The sequence below is a fragment of the Rhinopithecus roxellana genome, chromosome 15 (assembly GCF_007565055.1).
Source record: "Rhinopithecus roxellana isolate Shanxi Qingling chromosome 15, ASM756505v1, whole genome shotgun sequence".
In the NCBI taxonomy this organism is placed as follows: domain Eukaryota; kingdom Metazoa; phylum Chordata; class Mammalia; order Primates; family Cercopithecidae; genus Rhinopithecus; species Rhinopithecus roxellana.
Window position 1 is genome coordinate 13,711,073 of NC_044563.1, and position 23,797 is coordinate 13,734,869.

General features: G+C 52.7%; 1 protein-coding gene across 2 annotated transcripts; it reads left to right on the forward strand.

The window, feature by feature from the left end:
* The first annotated feature begins 11,254 nt into the window (after nt 1-11,254).
* Nucleotides 11,255-22,008, forward strand: PELI3 (pellino E3 ubiquitin protein ligase family member 3). 2 transcript variants are annotated; one of them, XM_030918596.1, is made up of 8 exons: nt 11,259-11,417; nt 12,532-12,684; nt 13,236-13,307; nt 15,971-16,100; nt 17,109-17,210; nt 17,981-18,175; nt 18,479-18,667; nt 20,297-22,008. In XM_030918596.1, the coding sequence occupies exons 2-8, from the start codon at nt 12,533-12,535 to the stop codon at nt 20,864-20,866; spliced, it is 1,410 nt and encodes a 469-aa protein (XP_030774456.1). In that variant the 5' UTR covers nt 11,259-11,417; nt 12,532; the 3' UTR covers nt 20,867-22,008. The 2 variants fall into 2 exon arrangements, with proteins under 2 accessions (XP_030774457.1, XP_030774456.1); XM_030918597.1 differs by lacking the exon at nt 13,236-13,307 and having other exon boundaries at nt 11,255-11,417.
* The last annotated feature ends 1,789 nt before the right edge of the window (nt 22,009-23,797 follow it).

The window sequence follows — 23,797 nt, forward strand, 5'->3', positions numbered from 1 at the left end:
CTAATGCCCTCGTGATTTCCCACCCTCTCTTCCTATACGGCATCTTCCCAAGGAAATGACCACGGCCTGATACTCCTTTTGTCACCAATACAGAGCCCTAAGGATATTCTGAACACAGGGGTGCCAAACAAATGTTGACATTCCTTTTTTGGTTGACGGGAAAAAAAAAAAAAAGGGAGCCCAGACTCCTCACTCTCCTCTCTGCCTTCCCCATCCTCTGTCTGCTCTTCCCCACTCCTCCTGGGGGCTCCCAAGGTACCAAGCAAGAGGCTGACGTTGCTTATGTATGATAGATACAAATCTCTTTGTATCTACTCGCTCTGGAGGGATTATTTTAGTGAAGTCTATCTCCTCCTTCTTGCTGCCAGAGTGTGAAGCCTCGGATGTCACTCCTCAGGGGGTACAGCCTTGGGTACCCACAGTTACCGTGGGTTAACAAGGGTTGTGGCAGGACTCTCTTTGACTGACTCATTCCCTGACACACTCAGCTGTTAGGCTCCAGTAATTGCCAGCTGAGTTGTCTACTACTGTATTTTCAACAAAGCTCTGGGGTGTAAACTGCTCCACAAATGGATCCAATCAAACCTGGTGACTCGTTTGAAGAAACAATCCTGGAGGTCAGTGTCTGAGATTTGTTCTGACTCCAGCAGGATTCTCCAGTTTCCCTTTCCCCAGTTTCTCTCCAGCAAACTAGCCAGCCTGCAATTTAACCTGTATCTCCAAAGTCCATCAATCTCCCCTGTATTGCTTTTCACCATCACCTCCAGTATTTTGAGAATGCTCTTGGGCTTGAACTTAAAACTTCTCTACAACCTGTTCCAAATGTTCCTTTAGGGAAAGATCTGGAGTTCTCTCTTACTACCTACTTTTTTTTTTTTTCAAGACAGGATCTCGCTCTGTCACCCAGGAGGCTGGAGTGCAGTGCCACAATCTTGGTCACTACAACCTCTGCTTCCTGGGTTCAAGTGATTCTCCTGCCTCAGTAGCTTGTATTACAGGCATGCACTACCACACCCTGCTAATTTTTGTACTTTTAGTAGAGATGAGGTTTCACCGTGTTGGCCAGGCTGGTCTTGAACTCCTGATCTCAAGTGATCTACCCACCTCAGCCTCCCAAAGTGCTGGGATTACAGGCATGAGCGACCATGCCCCGGCCTTACTACCCACTTCTGTCCCCAAGAGAAATCTCTGAGCCAAGGCTCTGCTGCTGGCAGGAACAATAGCAGGCCACTCTCTGAGTGACACCCCCACTTTAGGAGCTGAGTGCTTAGAGGACAAGTTCAGCAGCCCCAGGTCTCCTCAGTTCCCCTCCTCCACACTCTGAATGGAAGCCCCATTCCACAAGTGGGGTAAGAGTGAACTGTGCCCCAGTGTTCTCAGCAATGCCATGCCCAATGTTGGATATCCATCCGACCAATGGGGACTGGGTGGAAGAAGTGCACCTCCACATCTCAGATACACTCACCCAGAACTAAACTCAACCTCAACAACAGGTAGCTGGGGCAGGATGAAAAATGCTGATGTCCAGTCACTCCTGAAAAGATAGCCCCCGACCTGGAGCAGGGGAGGGAGGGAGCCCTGCCTTTTTTTTTTAGACGGAGTCTTGCTCTGTCCCCCAGGCTGGAGTGCAGTGGCACGATCTCAGCTCACTGCAAGCTCCGCCTCCCAGGTTCACGCCATTCTCCTGCCTCAGCCTTCCGAGTAGCTGGGACTACAGGCGCCCACTACCGCACCTGGCTAATTTTTTGTATTTTTAGTAGAGACGGGGTTTCACCGTGGTCTCGCTCTTCCGACCTTGTGATCCACTCGCCTCGGACTCCCAAAGTGCTGGGATTACAGGTGTGAGCCACTGCGCCCAGCCTTTTTTTTGTTTTTTTGAGACAGGCTATTATTCTGTCGGTCAGGCTGAAGTGGAGTGATGCAATCATGGCTCACTGCAGCCTCGACCTCCCTGGCTCAAGTGATCCTCCTGCCTCAGCTTTGCAAGTAACTGGGACTATAGGCACGCACCACCATGCCCAGCTAACTTTTTGTATTTTTTGTAGACGCGGGGTTTCGCCATGTTGCGCTGGCTGGAATATTTTCTCATTCTGAGGTAGATTAGACAGGGTGGTAATAGCCTCCCTTAAAGGACAATAAAACTTGCTAAATAGATGGAGAAAACAAACCACCCAGCAATGCACAAACTGCATCCTGGGCTCATGGTTAGAACATCCTGCAGCAACGAGGTAGAAAAGCAGAAGTAGAGCTGGATGTGGTGGCTCATGCCTATAATCTCAGCACTTTGGGAGGATGAGGCGGGCAGATCACGAGTTCAGGAGATCGAGACCATCCTGGCTAACACGGTGAAATCCCATCTCTACTAAAAAATACCAAAAAAGAAAAAAAAAATTAGCCAGGTGTGGTGGTGGGCACCTGTAGCCCCAGCTACTTGGGAGGCTGAGGCAGGAGAATGGTGTGAACCCGGGAGGCGGAGCTTGCAATGAGACAAGATCGCGCCATTGCGCTCCAGCCCGGGTGACAGAGCAAGACTCCATCTCAAAAAGAAAAAAGAAAAGAAAAGAAAAGAAAGAAAAGCAGCAGGGGGCCAGGCATGGTGGTTCATGGCTGTAATCCCAGCACTTTGGGAGGCTGAGGCAGGTGGATCACCTGAGATCAGAGCTTCGAGACCAGCCTGACCAATATGGTGAAACCCGTCTCTACTAAAAACACAAAAATTAGCCGGGCATGGAACCTGGAAGGTGGAGGTTGCAGTGAGCCAAGATCACACCACTGCACTCCAGCCTGGGTGACAAAGTGAGACTCCATCGCCAAAAAAAAAAAAAAAAAAAGTAGAAGGGAAAATCCCCAAATTCATGTAAGTGCAGAAACCCATGTTTAGTGTCTTGGGCTGACCTATGCTCATTATAATAGTAAGAAACACACTCCTGGGTGGAGATTTAAGATGCTAATGAGACATGCCATGTATGTACTAGCATGCACAATAATAGCACATGTACATGCAGGGGACCACCCAGAACATGAATAATCATGAATAATGATTCCCCCCTTTATGAATAATCATGTAAGACTCACATAAAGAAAGTCTCCCCAGTGTCAGTGGGTGCTGTCTCACCTTTGAGCAGCCAGCTCTGATCAGCTGTCAGAGTGTACTTTCTTTTTATTATTTATTTACAGGCGTGAGCCACCACACCTGGCTAATACTTTAATTTTTCTTTTTTTTTTTTGAAACGGAGTCTCGCTCTGACGCCCAGGCTGGAGTGCAGTGGCCCGATCTCGGCTCACTGCAAGCTCCGCCTCCCAGGTTCACGCCATTCTCCTGCCTCAGCCTCCTGAGTAGCTGGGACTACAGGCGCCCGCCACCACACCCGGCTAATTGTTTGTATTTTTAGTAGAGACGGGGTTTCACAGTGTTAGCCAGGATGGTCTTGATCTCCTGACCTCGTGATCCACCCGCCTCGGCCTCCCAAAGTGCTGGGATTACAGGCGTGAGCCACCGCGCCTGGCCTTTAATTTTTCATAGAGATAAGGCACTGTAGGCCAATCTCAGATTGCTATAAAGAAATACCTGATGGCGGCAGGGCACGGTGGCTCAAGCCTGTAATCCCAGCACTTTGGGAGGCCGAGACAGGCGGATCACGAGGTTAGGAGATCGAGACCATCCTGGCTAACACAGTGAAACCCTGTCTCTACTAAAAAATACAAAAAAACTAGCTGGGCGAGGTGGCAGGCGCCTGTAGTCCCAGTTACTCAGGAGGCTGAGGCAGGAGAATGGCGTAAACCCGGGAGGCAGAGCTAGAGTGATCTGAGATCTGGCCACTGCACTCCAGCCTGGGCGACAAAGCGAGACTCCGTCTCAAAAAAAAAAAAAAGAAAAGAAATACCTGATGGCCAGGCGTGGTGGCTCATGCCTGTAATCACAGCACTTTGGGAGGCCGAGATGGGCAGATCACATGAGGTCAGGAGTTCAAGACCAGCCTGGCCAACATGGTGAAATCCCATCTCTACTAAAAATACAAAAATTAGCCGGGCATGGTGGCAGACACCTGTAATCCCAGCTACTTGGGAGACTGAGGCAGGAGAATCACTTGAACTGGGAGGTGGAGGCTGCAGTGAGCTGAGATCACACCACTGCACTTCAGCCTGAGTGACAAGAGACTCTGTCTCAAAAAAAAAAAAAAGAAATACCTGAGACTAGGTAATTTATAAAGGAAAGAGGTTTAATTAGCTCATGGTTCTGCCAACTATACCGGAAGCATGATGCTGGTATCTGCTCAGCTTCTGGGGAGGCCTCAGGAAATTTACAATCATGGTGGAAGGTGAAGGGGGAGCAGGCATGTCACATGGCCAGCAGGAGCAAGAGAGAGTGAAGTGCCACACACTTAACCCCAGATCTCATGAGAATTCATTCACTATCACAAGCACAGCACCAAAGGGATGGTGCTAAACGATTCATGAGAAACTGCCCCACCAATCACCTCCCACTTGGCCCCATCTCCAACATTGGGGATTACATTTCAACGTGTAATTTGAACAGGGACATATATCCAACTATATCACGAGTTCTCACTATGTTGTTCAGGCTGGTCTGAAACTCCTGGACTCAAGCAATCCTTCCACCTCAACCTCCCAAAGCTGCTGGGATTACAGGCATGTGCCACTGCTCAGCCTCACTGTGGCTTTTGTCTTAGACTCTTTTTTTGTTTTGTTTGTTTGTTTTGTTTTTTTGAGGCAGAGTCTCGCTCTGTCGCCCAGGCTGGACTGCAGTGGCTGGATCTCAGCTCACTGCAAGCTCCGCCTCCCGGGTTCACGCCATTCTCCTGCCTCAGCCTCCCGAGTAGCTGGGACTACAGGTGCCCGCCCCCTCGCCCGGCTAGTTTTTTGTATTTTTTAGTAGAGACGGGGTTTCACCATGTTAGCCAGGATGGTCTCGATCTCCTGACCTCGTGATCCGCCCATCTCAGCCTCCCAAAGTGCTGGGATTACAGGCTTGAGCCACCGCGCCCGGCCTGTCTTAGACTCTTGGGTCACTTGTTTGGGAGAATCCAGCTGCCGTGTTGTAAGAACATTCAAGCTGTCCTCCAGAGAGGTCCACATGGAGAAGAACCCAGGCTTCCTGCCAACATCCAGCACTCACTTTCCAGGCATATGCGTGAGCCTCTGGGAAGTAGATCATCCGGCCCTCAAGCTTTCTTATGACTAAAGTCTCAACTGAAATCTTAACTGCAACCCCATGAGAAACTTGAGCCAGAAGCCAGGTCCCAGCATAGGAAAACAGTGTATTTCATGGCAACTATGACACCATCTGGAAGTGAAACTCTTGTGGTGACTGATGTTTGACCCCCACATACCAATGTGTTCTGCAGTAAGCTCTTTAAACAATGCCTTGTAGCATAGAAAGCCCCTCATAAAGATGCTTATCTAAACCCCCCAGTGGTCATGGATCTTGGCAAAAAACGTCTGAAGACATGACCAGCTGCACATGTTTTACCCTAAAAGAGAAAGGATACCTTCTGGAGTGTGGGTGCGGGGATCTATTATCTTGCAGCCGCCTAAGACATCCCTTCTGTTTCTAAGTCATTAAATGCTTCTTTCTGAGAAACTGAATTTGTCAGTCTCTTTCTTCAGCCTCTCAGCTTTCTTGGACTTTGGGGGTAGGTTTGCATAGAACTGCACATAACACTCAGCTAAACTGCTTTCAAGTTCCTGATTCTTAGAAACTATGTGAGATTAAACATTTATTTTTTTAAGCTGCTTAGATTTGGATAATTTGCTACTCAGCAATAACTAAGACAGATTTGGTGCCAGCTGAGCACAGTGGCTCACACCCGTAATCCTAGCCCTTTGGGAGGCCAAGGCAGGAGAATTACTTGAGCCCAGGAGTTCAAGACGAGCCTAGCAACATAGAGAAACTGCCTCTACAAAAAATAAAAATGAGCCAGGCACAGTGGCATGCACCTGTGGTCCCAGTTACTCAGGATGCTGAGGTAGGAGTATTGCTTGAGCCCAAGAGTTTGAGGCTGCAGTGAGCCATGACCATGCCATTGCACTCCAGCCTGGGTGACAGAGCAAGACCCTGGCTCAAAAAAACATAGTGAAACCCCATCTCTACTAAAAATACAAAATTAGCCAGGTGTGGTGATGCATGCCCGTAATCCTAGCTACTTGGGAGGCTGAGGCAGGAGAATCACTTGAATCCAGGACGTGGAGGTTGCAGTGAGCTGACATCACACCATTATACTCTAGCCTGAGCAACAAGAGCGAAACCTCATCTAAAACAAACAAACAAACAAACAAACAAACAAAAAAACAAACAAGAAGAAGAAAATCTCCAGCCTCTCCAGTCAAAAGCAATGCTAAAATTAACAAATGGCTTCTGGAAAAAGATCACATCAGAAAAACATGGTACAAAGTTGAAGCCAAGAGGCCAAGAGTATGCCTGTAAATTCCCTAAGACTTCAGGTCTAAGGCAATAGAACCATTCAAACAATAAGGGCTTCTAGAAACATTAAAGGATTTGTCTATCAGTATGAGCTCAAGGTAGAGGGGCTTATCTCATAGAGATTTGTGGGCATAGTCTAATGAAGTGAATAAGGTCCATAGAAATCTACACAGTTTTTAAGAGAATTGTATTGGCAGAAACACTGCCAACTTGGACTGTAAAGGACAGAGACAACAGAAATGGAAAAGCAGCATTTGAACCCCCAAACTTCTACAGACAGGGTGCAGGCCAAGAAAAATTACTCAGCTGCAAACACAGGCTACCTTTTATGGAACAGGAAAGATGACTCTGGAAGTATAATTAAGAGCCCAGAAGGTGGAGCCAAGAGTCATGGATTATTATCCTCAGGCCTTGAAGTCTTAATCAAAGAACTGCCAACTTGTGTCTTGCTAGAGCTGACAATTTCTAGGCACCTTGTGTCTTGCTAGAGTTGACCATTTCTAGGCACCAGTGACTCTTGCATGCCTCCTATATTCCCACTTTTTTGTTTTGTTTTGTTTTGTTTTGTTTTGGGTTTTTCTGAGACAGAGTCTTGCTCTGTCGCCCAGGCTGGAGTGCAGTGGCGCCATCTCAGCTCACTACAACCTCCACCTCCCAAGTTCAAGCAATTCTCATGCCTCAGTCTCCCAAGAGGCTGGGATTACAGGCATGTGCCACCATGTCCAGCTAATTTTGTACTTTTTTTTTTTTTTGAGACAGAGTTTCACTCTGTCGCCAGGCTGGAGTGCAGTGGAGGCATCCAGTGGGATTACAGGCGTGAGCCACCGCACACGGCCCAGAAATAATTTTTAAGACAGACATTGTAGGCTGGGCGCAGTGGCTCACACCTGTAATCCTAGCACTTTGGGAGGCCAAGGCTGGCGGATCACAAGGTCAGGAGATCGAGACCATCCTGGCTAACATGGTGAAACCCCGTCTCTACTAAAAACACAAAAAATTAGCTGGGTGTGGTGGCGGGTGCCTGTAGTCCCAGGCATTCAGGAGGCTGAGGCAGGAGAATGGCGTGAACCCGGGAGGCGGAGCTTGCAGTGAGCGGAGATCGCGCCACTGCACTCCAGCCTGGGCGACAGAGCGAGACTCCATCTCAAAAAAAAAAAAAAAAAAAAAAAAAAAAAAAAAAAAAAAAAAGACATTGTAGCTTCGGTCTTGCTCTCTTGCATCACTCACTCTGAAGGACCCAGCTATCATGACATGAATACATTCAAGCATCCCACGGGGAAGTCTCTATGCAAAGAAATGTTAGCCTTTCAGCAAAGCAGCACTCACCTGCTGGGTACATGTGTGTACCTCCTCCTGCGGGGATTCTCCAGCTTATTAAGCTAACTTTTTTTGGTAAGGAGCCAGACGGTAAATATTTTAGGCTTTGAGAGCCATGTAGTCGCTCTCACCACAACTCAACTCTGCTATTGTAGCATGAAAACAGCCACACACGGTACATAATCTAGTGGGTGTGGCTATACTCCATACAAGGTTATTACAAAACAGGCAGCAGGCTAGTGGGCTGTAGTTTGCTTACCCATTCTAAACTAAACATCATCTCTCTTTCCAGTTCCCATTGCACCTGTTGGGAGACAGTGTCGTCAAAGTAAGTTTCAGCTTTTCTCAGTCATTTCAGACACAAATGCAGTCCTTTTGACTCTTCCACCTCCTCCTCCTCTACTTGAAATGGCTTCTCAGATCCAGGAGGATCTCCTGGATCTGTCATGGCACTGGGAAGAGCCAGAGGCCTATGGACCAGTGCCGCTGGAGTTTGGCTATCTTCCTTGCTAGCTTCCACTGAGATACCTGTAACTTACTGGCCTCCAGTTGTCAATCTAGGTACCCTGATCTACCAATCCACAGGACACTCCAGCCTCTCTCAGCTTTGCAATTTTGGGGCACAGAAATCTCAAGGCTTTCCCATGCCATTCACGCATCTAAGACTCTGCAGACCAGCCCTCCTAGACATAGCACAAACCCCACACTGCTGTAGTCAACCCTGCTTCAAGGGCTTTCTTCTAAAGCTAGAGCCTGAGAACTGAAGCCCAGGTTGCCTCTGCTCTGGATCCCCAAATCTATGTGAGGAATCTGTCTTTTCCCAACCCTACCCTCCCACTCTGGCATGGCCTCAAGGGCAGAACCCAGCATCTTAGCTCTTCCTTCTCTCCAAATCTCCCAGCCCAGAAAGAATTTGCCGCTGTTGTTTTTTGTTTGTTTTCTTTTCTTCTTAATTTTTTTTAGAGACAGGATTTCACTCTGTTGCCCAGGCTGCAGTGCAGTGGTGGGATCATATCTCACTGTAGTCTCGATCTCCTACACTCAAGCGATTCTTCTGCCTCAACCTCTTGAGTAGCTGGGACTACAGGCAGGCACCACTATGCCCAGCTAATTTTTTAATTTTGTAGAGACAGGGTCTCACTATTTTGCCCAGGCTGGTCTCAAACTCCTAGCCTCAAGCGATCCTCCTGCCTTGGCCTCCCAAAGCATTGGGGTGAGCCACTGCACCCAGACCTGTTTTGCTTTTTCTGCATGTTTTCTCAACTAGATATATAACTACTTTTCCAAACTATTCCAAGCCTCTCACCTTCAGGCATTTGAACCCAAGAATTAAAGAAATAAAGTTTTCTATTTTATTCCTTTCTTTGTCCCTTTCTTTGAAGCAACAGGGACAAGATCTAGATTGAAGAGAGAAAAGGGAGGGCTGACAAAGGAATTTCAAAACAATACTGCAAAATCCTATTTCACCACAAGCAGGTATAATTATTATTCCCATTTTACACATAAGGAAACTGAAGCTTAGAGAGATTGAGAAGCTGGAGTTCTTGGAGCAGAGCACTGGATTTAGAGCCAAAAGCCAAGGTTGGAACTTAGGCATCTGCTGTTGGTGTTCTAACTCTCCCTTACTGTCCCTTACTTGAGCAATCCTGCAATCAGGCCTGCCCCAGGCTCCCTGAGGCCCAGTGGTCTGGCTGTGCTGCCGTGCAGCGCCAATCCCAGTACTGCCCCAGGAGAAATCCCTGACTCCTCCGCCCAGTCTTGGTGATCCTTCTCTGACCTTCCTCCATGCAGTCCAGTGTCAGTTGGAAGCACTGGGGATCCTGTGAAGCATCAGCTCCGCATCAGCCTGGCTTGTGACCTGGGGCAAGTTTTTTCTCCTGCCTGAGCCTCGGCTTCCTGGTGTGTAAACTGGGGATTATAACAGGGATTCAGTATATGTTCACTGAGGAACTGCTTTGGCAGGCAATGCATTAAAAGCTGGGGGTACACAAGGGAGTGAGGCTGTCCCAGGGTCCCCGGGCAAACCCAGCACAATGGAGGCCTCTGGAGGCATCAGTGAGGGCAGCTATCCTGTGTCACAGGGTTGTGTGACCTGCAGCCTGCTTGGTGGGAGTCTCGCAGGGAAATTCTCTGTGACTGAGTATCGTTTCCCCTAAAGGATATGCCGTCGGCTGCATTCTTGTTTCATCTAGCCGCTGGGCCCCAGAACAGTTGGCAAAGCAGTTGGTATCTTTGGTTATTTTTAGGTGGGGGAGTTAGCAGGGTGGATGTGGTAGGGCCCCAGGGGAGTCTGGTAGATTGGGAGCTTCAGGTGCAACAAGTTTGTGGGGGTGGGGGTGGCAGCGGCTCCCTCTCAGGAATGTTTAGGCAAACTCCCAGGAATCCTTCATGATGGAAGTCAAAAGCCAACTCCTCTATGCAGTCTTCCTTGATTTTCTCATAAAACACCCCCACCGCCACCCACAAGACCAAAGACTTGGTCTGGAACGATAATCCAGCCTTTAGTTATAGTTCCAGACCAACAGTACTGAGCAATAGGGACCTTATCTGATGCAGATAAGGTTTCTTTTCGGCACCTCTCAGGCTCCATCCCTAGTCAGAAGGATAAGGTACGGAAGTTAGGAGTTGAGGCTGAAGCCACTCATACAGCTGAGAGTCTCTCTTGGCCCGTTTCTAGCAAACTACAACAAGTAAGTCACTTTTGTAAATCTATTTCCTCATCTGTAAAATGGGCAACTATCGTGCCTGCCTCCCAGGATTAAAGTAAAGGGTTTAATTTGCTCAAAGCACAGCGCACAGCGCCTAACGTAGACTGGTAGATCTCTCGCAAGCCCCAGGCCCAGAAGGGGCTGTGCTCCCGCAAAGGTCTCTTTCCTTTGCTGCACATCGGGTGGTGTGTGCATCCTGGCGGGGCGGGGGGGCACTAAGGGGAGGGGGTGTTCGAGCTGGGCTGGAAGACAGGTCTGCGACTCTGTTCAACTGCAGCAGCTTTCCCCGGCCTCCACCGCTGCCGCACACCCCCTTTGCCTTTAGCATTTTCCTCCTCTCCTCTAATTGCGTGGCGTCCCCAGATGGGAGATGGGGTGTCGGAGCTGGGGGTGGGGAGTCCCCCGGCCTAAGGCTGGGGAAGGGTCCTCCAGTGCCCTGTGAGGGCCCTGCCCTACGGTGGGGAAGGGGCGCCAGGGTCTCCGGGAGAACCCCGAAGTCCCCGGAAATGGAGGCGGAGTCTGGGGAGTCTGAAATGGGGGAGGGGTCACGTAGACTACGGGGGAGTCCTGAGCCGGCGAGGAGGGGCAAGGGAGTCCCTCAGACCGAGTGGAGGGCGGGGCTTCCCTAGTCAGAGGGCGGTGCCAGGGGAGGGGCGTGGTCTCATGCGAAGGGGAGGAGCTCCCCCGACGAGGGCTAAGCCTCGCCGCAAGAGGCGGAGTCTGGAGTGAGGCGGGGCTCTCCTAGGGGCGGGGACAATGGGGCGGGGCCTCAGGACAGTGGGCGGAGCGTGGCTCTTAGCGCTCATCCCCCTCCTCCGGCCCCGGGTGTCCCCGTGACGAGGCAGCGCGGAGCCGCCGCGGGCCTGGCCCATCCCGCCGCAGCGGCCCGGGGCCGAGCAGGGGCTAGGCGGTGAGGGAGCGGCGCCCAGCGTGTCCCGGAGCGTGGCCAGGTGAGGCCGCCGGGGCAGAGGGGGCGGGGGCTGCGCCGGGCGGGTCCCGGCGGGCGCGGGGGGCGTGTTTGCGTGTCTGGGGGTGGCGGAGGGAGTGGGTCCGAGGGCGGGCGCCGGTGGCTACTGCGCGCCCGCGCTTCCCTGCGGTCGCGGGTGCAGGTGGTCTCTGCGCCGTCCGGGCCCGAGGAGTGCGGGGCTGTGCGCGCGCGCGTGTTGTGCGGAGGGGCCGCCGGGTGTGGACCTGCGTAGGTGCTGGGCCGCGGTTCTCGTTCTGCCCAACCTGGGCGCGGGGCGCGGGGCACGAGGCGCGGGCCTGCCCCGGCGCGGTCCCTCCGGCGCGAGGATGTTTTCCAAACGGGCTGCCTGCGGGAGACGGCTGTGCTGCAGCCCGAGCTCGAGGGGGGAGCGCCGCCCCCACAAGCCTCCTGAGACCCGGGCGGCTGGGGACGCAGACACCTGAGGGAGGGAGGGAAGAGTGCGCACCCAGGAGTCCATTGGCCTGCTCGCAGGGGGAGGCTGAGATGGGGAGACTGAGGCAGATGGATGGTGAGGCGGAGGCGGGCAGACAGGCAGAGACGGGGAATGGGGGGAGAGAGACGGTGAAAAGGACAGCGGCTAGGAGGACAGAGAGTCATTGAGAAAGCAGATGGACAGACAGAGGCCTAGACCTCAAAGGGGCAGAAAGATTCAGATGGACAGGTAGATTCAAAGAACCTGTCAGAGGGGCTAAATCAGAGGTCCAGAGGCCAAGAGCCATAACCAGGAACTGAGTCTGAGATGAGGGGTAAGGGCACCCAACTCATGGGGTGCCCCTCTTTGAAGCACATCCCAGACTGGGATCTTGGCCAAAAAGCAGCCTCTGGCCACCCCAAGTTGGTCCATCCCTCTGGCACCACTGAATATCCTGACCCTCTTGACTGTGCCACCCCTCCCTGGTATCCCAGCAACCTCGGGCAGTTTAGAGGAGGCAGAGGGGAAGTGGTTACCATAGCAGTAGAGGAGGTGAAAGGTGACCCTTGCCTTAGCCTAGGTGGTCCTGCAGCAGGCTGGAGCTGGGATTGAGTGGGGCTGGGGTGGGAACCTGCAAAGCTCTTTTCTCTCCCACTCTGCCCAGAATGGTGCTGGAAGGAAACCCTGAAGTGGGGTCCCCCCGAACCTCAGACCTTCAGCACCGGGGGAACAAGGGCTCTTGCGTTCTCTCCTCTCCCGGTGAAGATGCGCAGCCAGGCGAGGATCCCATCAAGTATGGTGAACTCATCGTCCTGGGGTGAGCATCTCTGGCCTAGAAGGGGTGAAGCACCAGACACCCACCCAACGCAGCCAGAACAAGGGCCCCGACCCCTCCTCCCCCGACAAAGTGCCTTCTGCTGTTCGTCCCTCCTCACCTTCCTAGCTGAAAGACAAAATTGACCAAACCCACCTCAATTCATAATTATTGTTTTGTCTTCCCATTTTTCACAAATTACTGTGACAACTCTAACCACCCAACTTCCTGATCAGATGAGAAAAACGTTAACACCAGCTGCCTTTCCTAAAGCACCTAGTGTGTGTGGTGTGGGGTGAAGAACTCTGGTTCTCCAGCAAAACTGCTAGGTTCAAATCCTGCCTCTGCAAGTTGCTGAACTTCCCTGTGCCTCTGTTTCCCGTTTTGCAAATAGAGATGTTAATAATCCCTTCCTCAGAGAGTTGTCAGAAGGAATGAATGAAGTGATTTCTGTAAAGTACATAGAACAGCGCCCAGCACATATCAAGTGTTCTGGGAGGCAGGCCTGTGCCAAGCCCTTTCATGGACATTATTTCATTTCAATCTTCACAAAGATGCTGTGAGGAAGGAGGTGAGGAAACCGAGGCTCAGAGAGGGGAAGTGACTGGCCCAAGGGCACACAGCTGGTAAGTGGCAGGGCTGGGATTTGGACCCAGGTCTTTCTTACTCTAGGTCTAGTGCACTTTCACTAAGCCACAGCTGACCTGCACACTGCAGATGAGAAAGCCAAGGCCAGGAGAGAGGAAGCAACATGAACTGGCAGCCGGGCCAACCTCATCCCTTCCTGGTCTTCTCCTGACCAGGATCCCTGCACCATCCACTCAGATCTTTCTCCAAGACAGACCCTCTTCCTCCTCCCCCATCTAGGTCTCCTTTTGGCCTCTCTCTGCCATCAGTCCTAAAGAAACTATTTGATAAGTTATATTATCATTAAGATTTTTTTTTTTTTTTTTTTTTGAGGCGGAGTCTCGCTCTGTCACCCGGACTGGAGTGCAGTGGCCAGATCTCAGCTCACTGCAAGCTCCGCCTCCCGGGTTTACGCCATTCTCCTGCCTCAGCCTCCCGAGTAGCTGGGACTACAGGCGCCAGCCACCTCGCCTGGCTAGTTTTTGTATTTTTAGTAGAGACGGGGTTTCACCGTGTTCGCCAGGATGGTCTCGATCTCCTGACCTCGTGATCCGCCCGTCTCGGCCTCCCAAAGTGCTGGGATTACAGGCTTGAGCCACCGCGCCCGGCCCAAGATTATTTTTTTAAAATGGCTGTTTGTTGACACGTGCTTTTTTTTTACAAAAAAAAAAAAAAAAAAAAAAAAAGCAGTAATAGCAAACACTTATCAAGGGCTTCCTATAAATATGCCAAACTCTGTGCTAAGCACTTTTAAATGCTTTGTCTCATTTAGTTCTCAAAATGAACCTGCGGGGTAGGTCCTAAAAAATTAGCTCCATTTTACAGAGGTCATGTGATAAGTGGAAGAGCCAGATTTAAGCCAGGCCCATCTGTGTCCCAGGCCTGTGTCCTGCACTGCCCCACCTCGGGGCCTGCCCACCCCCACCCCCGATGTGTAGGAAGAGCTCACAAGGGCAAAAGTGATGTCTCCCTTGGGAGAGCTTGCCTTGAAAAAGCAGCTGCTTTATATCCCAAAGGCAGGACTGGCTTTCCAGCCCAAGGCAAGGCCACTAATGTGGGAGGCTGCAGACCCATGGGTGTGGGCCCTCCTGGCAGCCCCTTTGCACAGCAGAGTCCACATTGGCTGCACATTCAGAGCTGGCTGGAGGGCACTGAAAATACACAGTGACAGTCACAATGGGTGGGACCAGGGAATGTGGATTTTTTTTTTTTTTTTTTCTTTTTTTTTTGCAGGAGGGGAGACAGAGTCTTGCTCTGTCACCCAGGCTGGAGTTCAGTGTCACGATCTTAGCTCGCTGCAACCTCCACCTCCTGGGTTCAAGTGATTTTCCTGCCTCAGCTTCCTGAGTAGCTGGGATTACGGGCACCCACCACCATGCCTGGCTAGTTTTTGTATTTTTGGTAGAGATGGGTTTTCACTATGTTGGCCAGGCTGGTCTTGAACTCCTGACCTCAAGTGATCTGCCCACCTTGGTCTCCCAAAGTGCTGGGATTACAGTTGTGAGCCACTGCGCCTGGCTTCATCTGGATTTTAACAAACTCACTAGAAGATTCTGATTCAAGTGGCCTTGTCTGTATTTGGCAGCTCTTTGTCCTGTCACTTCCTGTTCCCAAACCTTCCTGGCACCCCACTGGTTACAAAATAATGTCCTCAGCCTGGAGTTCAGAGCCCTCCCACCAGCGTCATCTCCCCCACATACTTCACCACCAAAGTCACCATTACCTGATCTCATCAGACCCTGCCAGCCTTGGGCCCTTTGCTTAGGGTGAGCCTCCATCTAGAGGGGCTTCTGGAGTCAGAGAGACTGGGCTCAAATCTGGACATTTTCACCTACTAGCCAGAGGCAAGTCACTTTACCTCCCTGAGCCTTGATTTCTCTCATTTGTAAGATGGGCAGAAAGCCACTTGCCTGGCAGGCCACGGCACAGATTCCATTAGGTGATTGATAGCAAGAAGGCCAGGAACACGGAGGCAGCAGCCCATGGCAGCGATGAGAGCTATGACTCACCTCCTCTGTGCCTCTCACAGCCATCCCTTCCGGACAAGAGATGGAAAGGCAGGTGGAAATTTGACATGTGTGAACATATAGAGGTAGTGGCATTGTGGGTCAGTTTTTCCTTTCGTTTTGGTTTTGAGTAGTGGTGTGATAAGTGACAATTTGCTACAGGTGAACCCTTTCTAGTTCTTCAAAACCCAGTAGAGGTGTTCCCTCTCCCAGAAACCTCATGCTAGGGCCAGACTTCCCTTTTCTTCCTCTAGGCTTATGGCATCCTTGACTTGTGCCTGGGTGTGGCAGGTGGCCTCTAGGTTCCTGGAGAAGCTGAGGAACCCCTCCACTGAGGGCCCACAGCTGATCCGTGGTGCGTCACCTCTACTGCCCCAGTGCACAGCACCCATCCAGGCATGGCTCAAGTGTCCAGGAAATACTTGGTTAACTGAATGTAAGTGCTTTTGAAACTGTTCTGACACCCCCCACCCACTCCCCAAGGTACCGATTTGTTATTGTAGGGTCTTCTAGTTTCAGGTGCTTCTAGAGCTTGTTTATTAAGGTAGGATCTGCCCAGAAGTTGGCAGTTTCCTCCAAGTTTCATCAGGGGTTCACTTTCCCTCTTTCTCTCTCTCCTCTTGCAACCCTTTCTTCTTAACCCCCAACATCTACAGCTACAATGGGTGTCTGGCAAGTGGGGACAAGGGCCGCAGGCGAAGCCGCCTGGCACTGAGCCGCCGTCCGCATGCCAATGGAGTGAAGCCAGACGTCCTGCACCACATCTCCACGCCGCTCGTCTCCAAGGCAAGCAACTGACCCGTAGACCTGAGGTCCTGCCCTCCCTGCCCAAGGCCCAGGTCTTTGGCTTTCCAGGTCCTACCTGCCCACAGCCCCCCACCTTAACAGGAGAGCCCACTTTGTGTCATCACTCACTGCGTATTGGGCCACCCGAGAATGGTGATGAAAAATCCTTTGCAGTGTGCACAGTTCTTTACAGTTTGCAAAATGTTTCCTTAACAACCAGACCTTTCTGAACCTTGGCTGCCTCTAAGATGGTGCTGCTTATTTCCATCCAATGGAAATGGGTGGAAATGAGCTGCACCATCTTAGAGGCAGCCAGGGTTCAGAGAGTGGGAGGTGACAGTCATACTGCAATGGTAAAGGAAAAAACCTTTGGCTTTAGAGGATTTGGGTTAGAATTCAGCCTCTGATATTTCCAGCTGTGTGCCTTTAGGGCAGTTTCTCTGTGACCTGCAGTTCCTTCAACTCTAAAATGGAACGATAACCCCATTCTTTTTTTTTTTTTTTTTTTTTTTTGAGACGGAATCTCATTCTGTCACCCAGGCTGGAGTGCAGTGGTGCAATCTCGGCTCACTGCAATCTCTGCCTCCTGGGTTCACACCATTCTCCTGCCTCAGCCTCCCGAGTAGCTGGGACTACAGGTGTGCATCACCATGCCCAGCTAATTTTTTTTTTTTTTTTTTTTTTTTTGTATTTTTAGTAGAGACGGGGTTTCGCTATGTTGGCCAGGCTGGTCTTGAACTCCTGACCTCAAATGATCTGCCCACCTCGGCCTCCCAAAGTGCTGGGATTACAGGCGTGAGCCACTGTGCCCGGCCTGATAACCCCATTCTTAAGGTGACTGTAGGGCTTAAATCATGTGACACACCCGCTGCACTGTCCACCCTCTGCAAAGGATGGAGCTGCCCCTTTCTGGAGAGTGGCTGCTGGGCCTTGAGCTCCAGCTGCTGGCTCCAGGCTTACACTTATCATAGCTGCACACCCTGGCAAGTGACTTTTTTCTCCCCCCAGGCACTGAGTAACCGTGGTCAGCACAGCATCTCGTACACGCTGTCCCGGAGCCACTCGGTCATAGTGGAGTATACACATGATAGTGACACAGACATGTTCCAGGTATGCTCAGGCCTCTCCACACACCTCCTGGCCACCAGGCCTCTAGGCTCTGCAAGCATTTCAGGTGAGGCTACAGGATGGGAGGCCATGGGAAAGTTGCTTCCCTCCAGACGAGGAAGCAGGATGTCTCAGTGTGGGCTGTTGACTGCAGAGTCACACAGCAAGTCAGTGGCTGTATCAAGGATCAAACTCAAGACTCCTAGACTGTGGGAGTTGACACAGCTCAGGGGTTCAGATGTGAGAGGCCTAATGCCTGTGTTCAGATTTTGGCTCCATCACTTACCACTGGGTGACTTTGGGGAAGCATCACTTAAGTTCTGTGGGCCTTGGTTTACTCATCTGTAAAATGGGGCCCATAATAGTACCCACCCCACAGGAAGATTAACTTAGGCATTGCATATAAAATGTTTAGCATGGTGGCTGGCATATGGCAAATAGTTACTCAGAAGTTGCTATCTGCTGCTAACATTTGACCACCCTCTTATAATTCTATCAGCAAATCAACTTGTATTTATTGGATGGGGTGATCCCTAGTGCTGTGGGGGCAACAGAGAAGGAGAAGCTGCTCCAGGCCATGGCTTCTTGGACTTGGAGACCCCACCTGGGAGCCTAGAAGGTCTAAGGAGTTGGTGCTGCCCCCTTCTCAGGGCCTGGCAGCCTCCTTTTTTGGTGACCTTGCATACAGAGCAGCTGCCAGAACTCTGGGTGGGGAGGCCTATGAGAGTCCCCTATACACATGCGGTCGCTGCTTGCTTTCCCTGTCCTCACAGATCGGCCGCTCCACAGAGAACATGATTGACTTTGTGGTAACAGACACGTCCCCTGGAGGAGGGGCTGCCGAGGGCCCTTCCGCCCAGAGCACCATCTCCCGCTACGCCTGCCGCATCCTCTGTGACCGCCGGCCGCCCTATACTGCCCGCATCTATGCAGCTGGCTTCGACGCCTCTAGCAACATCTTCCTTGGAGTGAGTGAGCCCCAGGAAGGGACCAACTCTTCATCTGTGAGGCAAGGGGTAGGCTTGGGAGGTGCAGCATCTTGATGTGATGAACCAGCCCACAGTAATCCACATGATGGTCCTGGTAGGGCTTAGCAACCCCAGCTAACTGATGAGCAAAGTGAGGCCCAGAGAGACGCTTAAGACATGCAGCTTCAATGCCAGTCCTCTCTGGGCCACCTCTGAACTTGAGGGTAGGGGGGCAGTGCCTCTGGCACGTAGCCTGCTGGGGGACCCCTGGGGGATGTGATCTGATCCCTTATGTGGTCCCAGGAGCGGGCGGCCAAATGGCGGACCCCAGATGGCCTGATGGATGGACTGACCACCAATGGAGTTCTGGTGATGCACCCGGCGGGCGGCTTCTCCGAGGACTCAGCCCCAGGTGTCTGGCGGGAGATCTCGGTCTGTGGGAATGTGTACACGTTGCGGGACAGCCGCTCAGCCCAGCAGCGGGGCAAGCTGGTAGGTGGCCTGCTCTATTCCCCACCCTCATCCTTGCCAGGCCCTCACAAGCTGCCTATCCCCCTGCCCAAGCCAGGAGATGATCTCTAGTCCTTCTGCCCCAGGGAGCCCCAACAGGCTCCATGTTGGGGAATCCCAGGCCCAGGGAGTTCTTAGCATGTGCCACAGAGAGGCAGACAGACCAGGGTCCCCAAGCATAGTGTGCATACCACTGGAGGTCCAGGGGGTGATGTGATCAAGGCACACACAGACATACTGTGCAGTCCCAGGTGGCTTCAAGGCTTCTGGCAGCTTAAAAAAAAAAATCACACCTTCTTATGAGAGTATGAGAGTGATACTGGCCCATGTGTGAGCAGTTTATAGCCTAAAGTGTTGGCAGTTTGTAGCATGTCTGTCACATTCAGACAGGTTTAGCCCTGTTCTCTCTCAGGAGGAAAGGGTCCTTACAGTAGTTCTGACACAGGTGTTAGTGGCAACTCCTTGTGCAGATCAGAGAGCTGAGGTTAGAGAGCCCAGAGTGAGTCCTAGAGAGAGGCAGGGGCTGCCCAAGGTCACATGGCCATGCTCCTCAAATGGGCCATGCGTTGCTCTTCAGGCATGAGCACATTGGCCAAGGAGATGCAAAACCTCAGAGAAAAGCATGGCTTTTCTTTCCAGAGCGTCAACTCTGTGGGGAGGTCTGGGGAAGCATTGTTTGGTAAAATGATGCATGTGAATGTTTTACAAGCCTACTCTTCTTAAGCAGTATTTGCCATGCACTGTTCTAAGTTTTTACACTGAATGATTCATTTATTTTTTTTTATTTTTTTTTTGAGATGGAGTCTCACTCTGTCACCCAGGCTGGAGTGCAATGGCATAATCTCAGGCTCACTGCAACCTCCACCTCCTGGGTTCAAGGGATCCTCCTGCCTCAGCCTCCCAAGTAGCTAGGACTACAGGCATGAGCCACCACACGCGGCTAACTTTTTGTATTTTTAGTAGACATGGAGTTTCACCATGTTGGCCAGGCTGGTCTGGAACTCCTGACCTCAGGTGATCCACCCGCCTCAACCTCCTAAAGTGCTGGGATTACAGGCGTGAGCTACCGCGCCAGGCCTCATTGATTCATTTAATCTTCACGAGAACCACTTGAGATGCCAGAAGGTGCAGTCCATCTTGAGGATGAGGAAACCGAGATGGAGAGAGGTTAAGTTACTTGACCAGGGACAAAGTTAGTCAATGGTAAGGACAGAATTCAGCCTGGGCAGCCTAGCTCCTGAGTTTTTGCTTTTAACTGTAACTACTGGGATAGCTGCTTTGAGCTAAGTACCCAGCATTCCTTGTTAGAGGCCTTTCCTGCCTCTGTCAGGAGGGCACTTCAGAAAACATCTTATTTTAGAAAAACCCTGTCTGGGTCCAGACTTCCTGATTAGACAGATGGAGAAACCAAGGCCCATGCCCCGCTGGGAGGGGGGGTCAGCATGTGCCTGGGGTGCACCTGCCCGCCCGCTTGGCCTCCCAGCCTGCCTTGCCCCTCTGCCCTGCCTGCCCTGCCAGCCAGGGTGTCCTCTCCAGGGAGGCTCCGTGGGATGGACCCGTGGCTCGGCCGGGGCCTCTTGGGCAGTAAGGCCCTTCTACTGCCTCTGGCAGGTGGAAAACGAGTCCAACGTGCTGCAGGACGGCTCTCTCATCGACCTGTGTGGGGCCACACTGCTGTGGCGCACACCGGCGGGGCTGCTGCGGGCTCCCACACTGAAGCAACTGGAGGCCCAGCGGCAGGAGGCAAATGCAGCGCGGCCCCAGTGCCCCGTGGGCCTCAGCACTCTGGCCTTCCCCAGCCCAGCCCGTGGCCGCACAGCACCCGACAAACAGCAGCCCTGGGTCTACGTCCGCTGCGGGCACGTCCATGGCTACCACGGCTGGGGCTGCCGGCGGGAGCGGGGCCCCCAGGAGCGCGAATGTCCTCTCTGCCGCCTGGTGGGGCCTTATGTGCCTCTATGGCTTGGCCAGGAGGCCGGCCTCTGCCTGGACCCTGGGCCGCCTAGCCATGCCTTTGCACCTTGCGGCCACGTCTGCTCTGAGAAGACTGCCCGCTACTGGGCCCAGACACCACTGCCCCATGGCACCCATGCTTTCCATGCCGCCTGCCCCTTTTGCGGGGCCTGGCTTACTGGCGAGCATGGCTGCGTCCGCCTCATTTTCCAGGGCCCGCTGGATTAGGCTCCCTGGGGCCCCCTGCTGCTGTGCCCACCTGCCCACCCAGGTCCCCACCTCCTGCAGCCCAGAGGGAGCTCTGCATGTGGGACACTCCCTGCTGGCACAGCCACACCAGATGGACATGTTGGACGGGCTGTGCCCTTCCCCCCAACTGTGGCCCCCCAAGGAGGTCCCCAAGATCTGCACCCCAGTCATGCTGATGGGCCTTCAGAACCACCTCTGTCCTGGGTCGATGGAGGAAAGCCCAGCCCCATGGCCTTGCCCTTCCTGGGGCATCCCACATCGTGCCGCTGACACTGTGTGCCCCTGGGGGAGTGAAGGGGCCAGGGGCCCCTGACCCCTAGCTTAGGCTGGCTATGCCCTGAGCCTGCCAACCCAGTTTCAGACACTCATCCTTCCTGCTGCCACCCTGGGTTCCTCTATAAACTTCGCTGCTCAGCTGCCCCCACAAGTCCCATGTGCCCCGCATGCGTGTAATGCCTCCAGCCCCCAAGTGAGTAGTGGGTGGGTGGCAGGCTGGGCCCAGCATTTGCTGACAGCCACTATGGGCTGGACTCTGTGCTAAGTGGTCTCTGGGGACACAGAGGCAATCAGACCTGGTTCCCCGCCTGGCGGAGTTCACAGTCTAGTGGAGGACAGACTGTTACCAAATGGCAACACGCTTCATGTGTGCTAGGATCAGAGTACGAATCGGGCTGTGGCAGGCCTCACTGGTAATGGAAAAGTGAGGGAGGCTTCACGGAGGAGTTGTCGTAGGAGCTCAGCCTCGATGGCTGCTCGGAACCCTCGGGGTCCACAAGATGGGAAGCGTGCTCTATGCAGAAGGGAGGGCCTGTGTGTAGGCTCAGGTGTCAGTTAGCCAGGAATCCAGGGACAGTGTCAGGGTGGCTGGAGCATGGACTGCTGGGGGACAGAGAAGGGGGTGGAGCAAAAGGTTGGGACCATGTGACCAGGGAAGATGCTGGATGGAGGATTCTGAACCTCATTTGTGGATGGTCAGGAGTCAACAAAGGGAGGAGAGAGGACTCACTGGTCAAGAGTGTGTCGGCTGTGACACAAGGGCCATCATCCCTGAATGCCCACCACGTGCCCCGCACTGTGCTGATGATGATAATAATAACTACGTCCATTGAGCACTCTCCAGACACCTGGCTCTGCTTCTTGGAGGTTTTGTTATTTAATCCTCACAGTAACCCAAGAAGGGAGGTGTTGCCATTTGTGTCTCTGAGGAGATGAGGGCAGATGCACCAAGTCACACAACTAGAAAGTGGCCAAGTCAGGATTTGAATCCACAGCTGCTCCACTCCATCACAGTGTTGCTTTCCTTCAACAGAGGTGGGGGTGAACCGAGCAGGGTTTTGGATACTGGATTGGTGGACACCCACCTGCTTTGTGCCTAGCCCTGTGCAGGGTCCCTGCAGTGGGCAAGGCCCTGCCTCTCGCAGCCCAAGGTCTGCAGAGGGACCTACCCATGCTTGTTGGAAGTTGACCCCCACACCTGTGCTGGCCATCTGTACCCCAGGCTAGGATGCAATGGGCTATCAGCCAGGCTGGAAGTGTTCGGAGGAGTGAGAACCAGGGGCTCTAGAAGGCCCAGGGAGGACCTGGAGCCTGAGCCAAGTCTTGAATGGCAGAGCATCTCCAGAGGCAGGGAGGAGTTGGGAGGACAGCCAAGGTGAGGGGAACAGCATGGCATGGCAGGGAACATGCCTAGTGTGGAGGGGGGCAAGCAAAAAGGAATGGGGGTAGGGAAGGTTGCTGAGGCCTGGTGGGCCTTGATTGCCATGGAAGCCAAGCCTGAACTGGATTCCTGTTCATCCTGGCCACAGGTGGGCGTGTTGCTGGGGTTGCCCCAGACCATTCCTGGGGAGAGCAAGCCAGGAAGATAGGTAGACGGCTGTTCTGGAGACGAAGAGAAGGCTCTGAGTATAGGCCTGACCTGGGCATCGTCCCCAGTAGATGGCAGAGCCTAGGGGAGTACAGATTCCAAGGGGAGGGATGGACCTGCCCAAGGTCACACTGCTGGTTGGGACCAGGGAGATCAGACCTGGGCTATTGAGAAGACAGATGGCACCCGCATGTTATGAGGAGGAGGGTGTGGTCAGATTCTTGCTTCCAGAGCATGGCACTGCTGCAGTGGGGGCGGAGGGGAGGGTGGGGATGCTGCAGGAGGTGTGGGAGCATTCCAACTTCTCTCCCCTCAACATACAACACGTAACACTCAAAATCCAACTCAGAATTTCAAGTTCTCTCTTCTGATCCTGTTGGGAACCAGGCAGGGGAAAATTTTTTTTTGAGACCGAGTCTTGCTCTGTCGCCCAGGTTGGAGTGCAGTGGCGTGATCTCGGCTCACTGCAAGCTCCGCCTCCCAGGTTCACGCCATTCTCCTGCCTCAGCCTCCCGAGTAGCTGGGACTACAGGCGCCTGCCACCACGCCTGGCTAATTTTTTGTATTTTTAGTAGAGATGGGGTTTCACCGTGTTAGCCAAGATGGTCTCGATCTCCTGACCTCATGATCCGCCCACCTCGGCCTCCCAAAGTGCTGGGATTACAGGCTTGAGCCACCACGCCTGGCCGAGGCAGGGGAACATTCTGATCCCATTTCCAGTGGGGAACCTCAGACCCTAGGAGGAGAGACCAGCAAAGGGCACCACCGTAGATGCTGGGGAGGACTCAGAGGTATTGGTGGATGGGGTCACACAGCCCTGGTCTTGTCCCAGCTCTGCCTTTGCCAGCTCTTAGAGCCTCAGCTTCCTCAATGCTAAAGGGGATAACAGTCGCTACCTCACCAGGTGGTTGTGACTATATGGAGGGCACCTGTAACACAGTTGATTCGTGTTGCTCCTCACCGACCCCTTTTTCATTCCCATGGGGAACAGCCAAGGCTGGGAAGTTATGACTCCAGTGATAGACTGCTCCATGTGAGTGACTGTG

Excerpts from the sequence above, each read along its gene's own strand:
- PELI3 (XM_030918596.1), top strand. The coding sequence starts at position 12,533 with ATGGTGCTGGAAGGAAACCCTGAAGTGGGGTCCCCCCGAACCTCAGAC. Across the intron at positions 17,211-17,980 it reads GTGACACAGACATGTTCCAG|ATCGGCCGCTCCACAGAGAA; the intron begins GTATGCTCAGGC and ends CTGTCCTCACAG. Across the intron at positions 18,176-18,478 it reads CTAGCAACATCTTCCTTGGA|GAGCGGGCGGCCAAATGGCG; the intron begins GTGAGTGAGCCC and ends ATGTGGTCCCAG.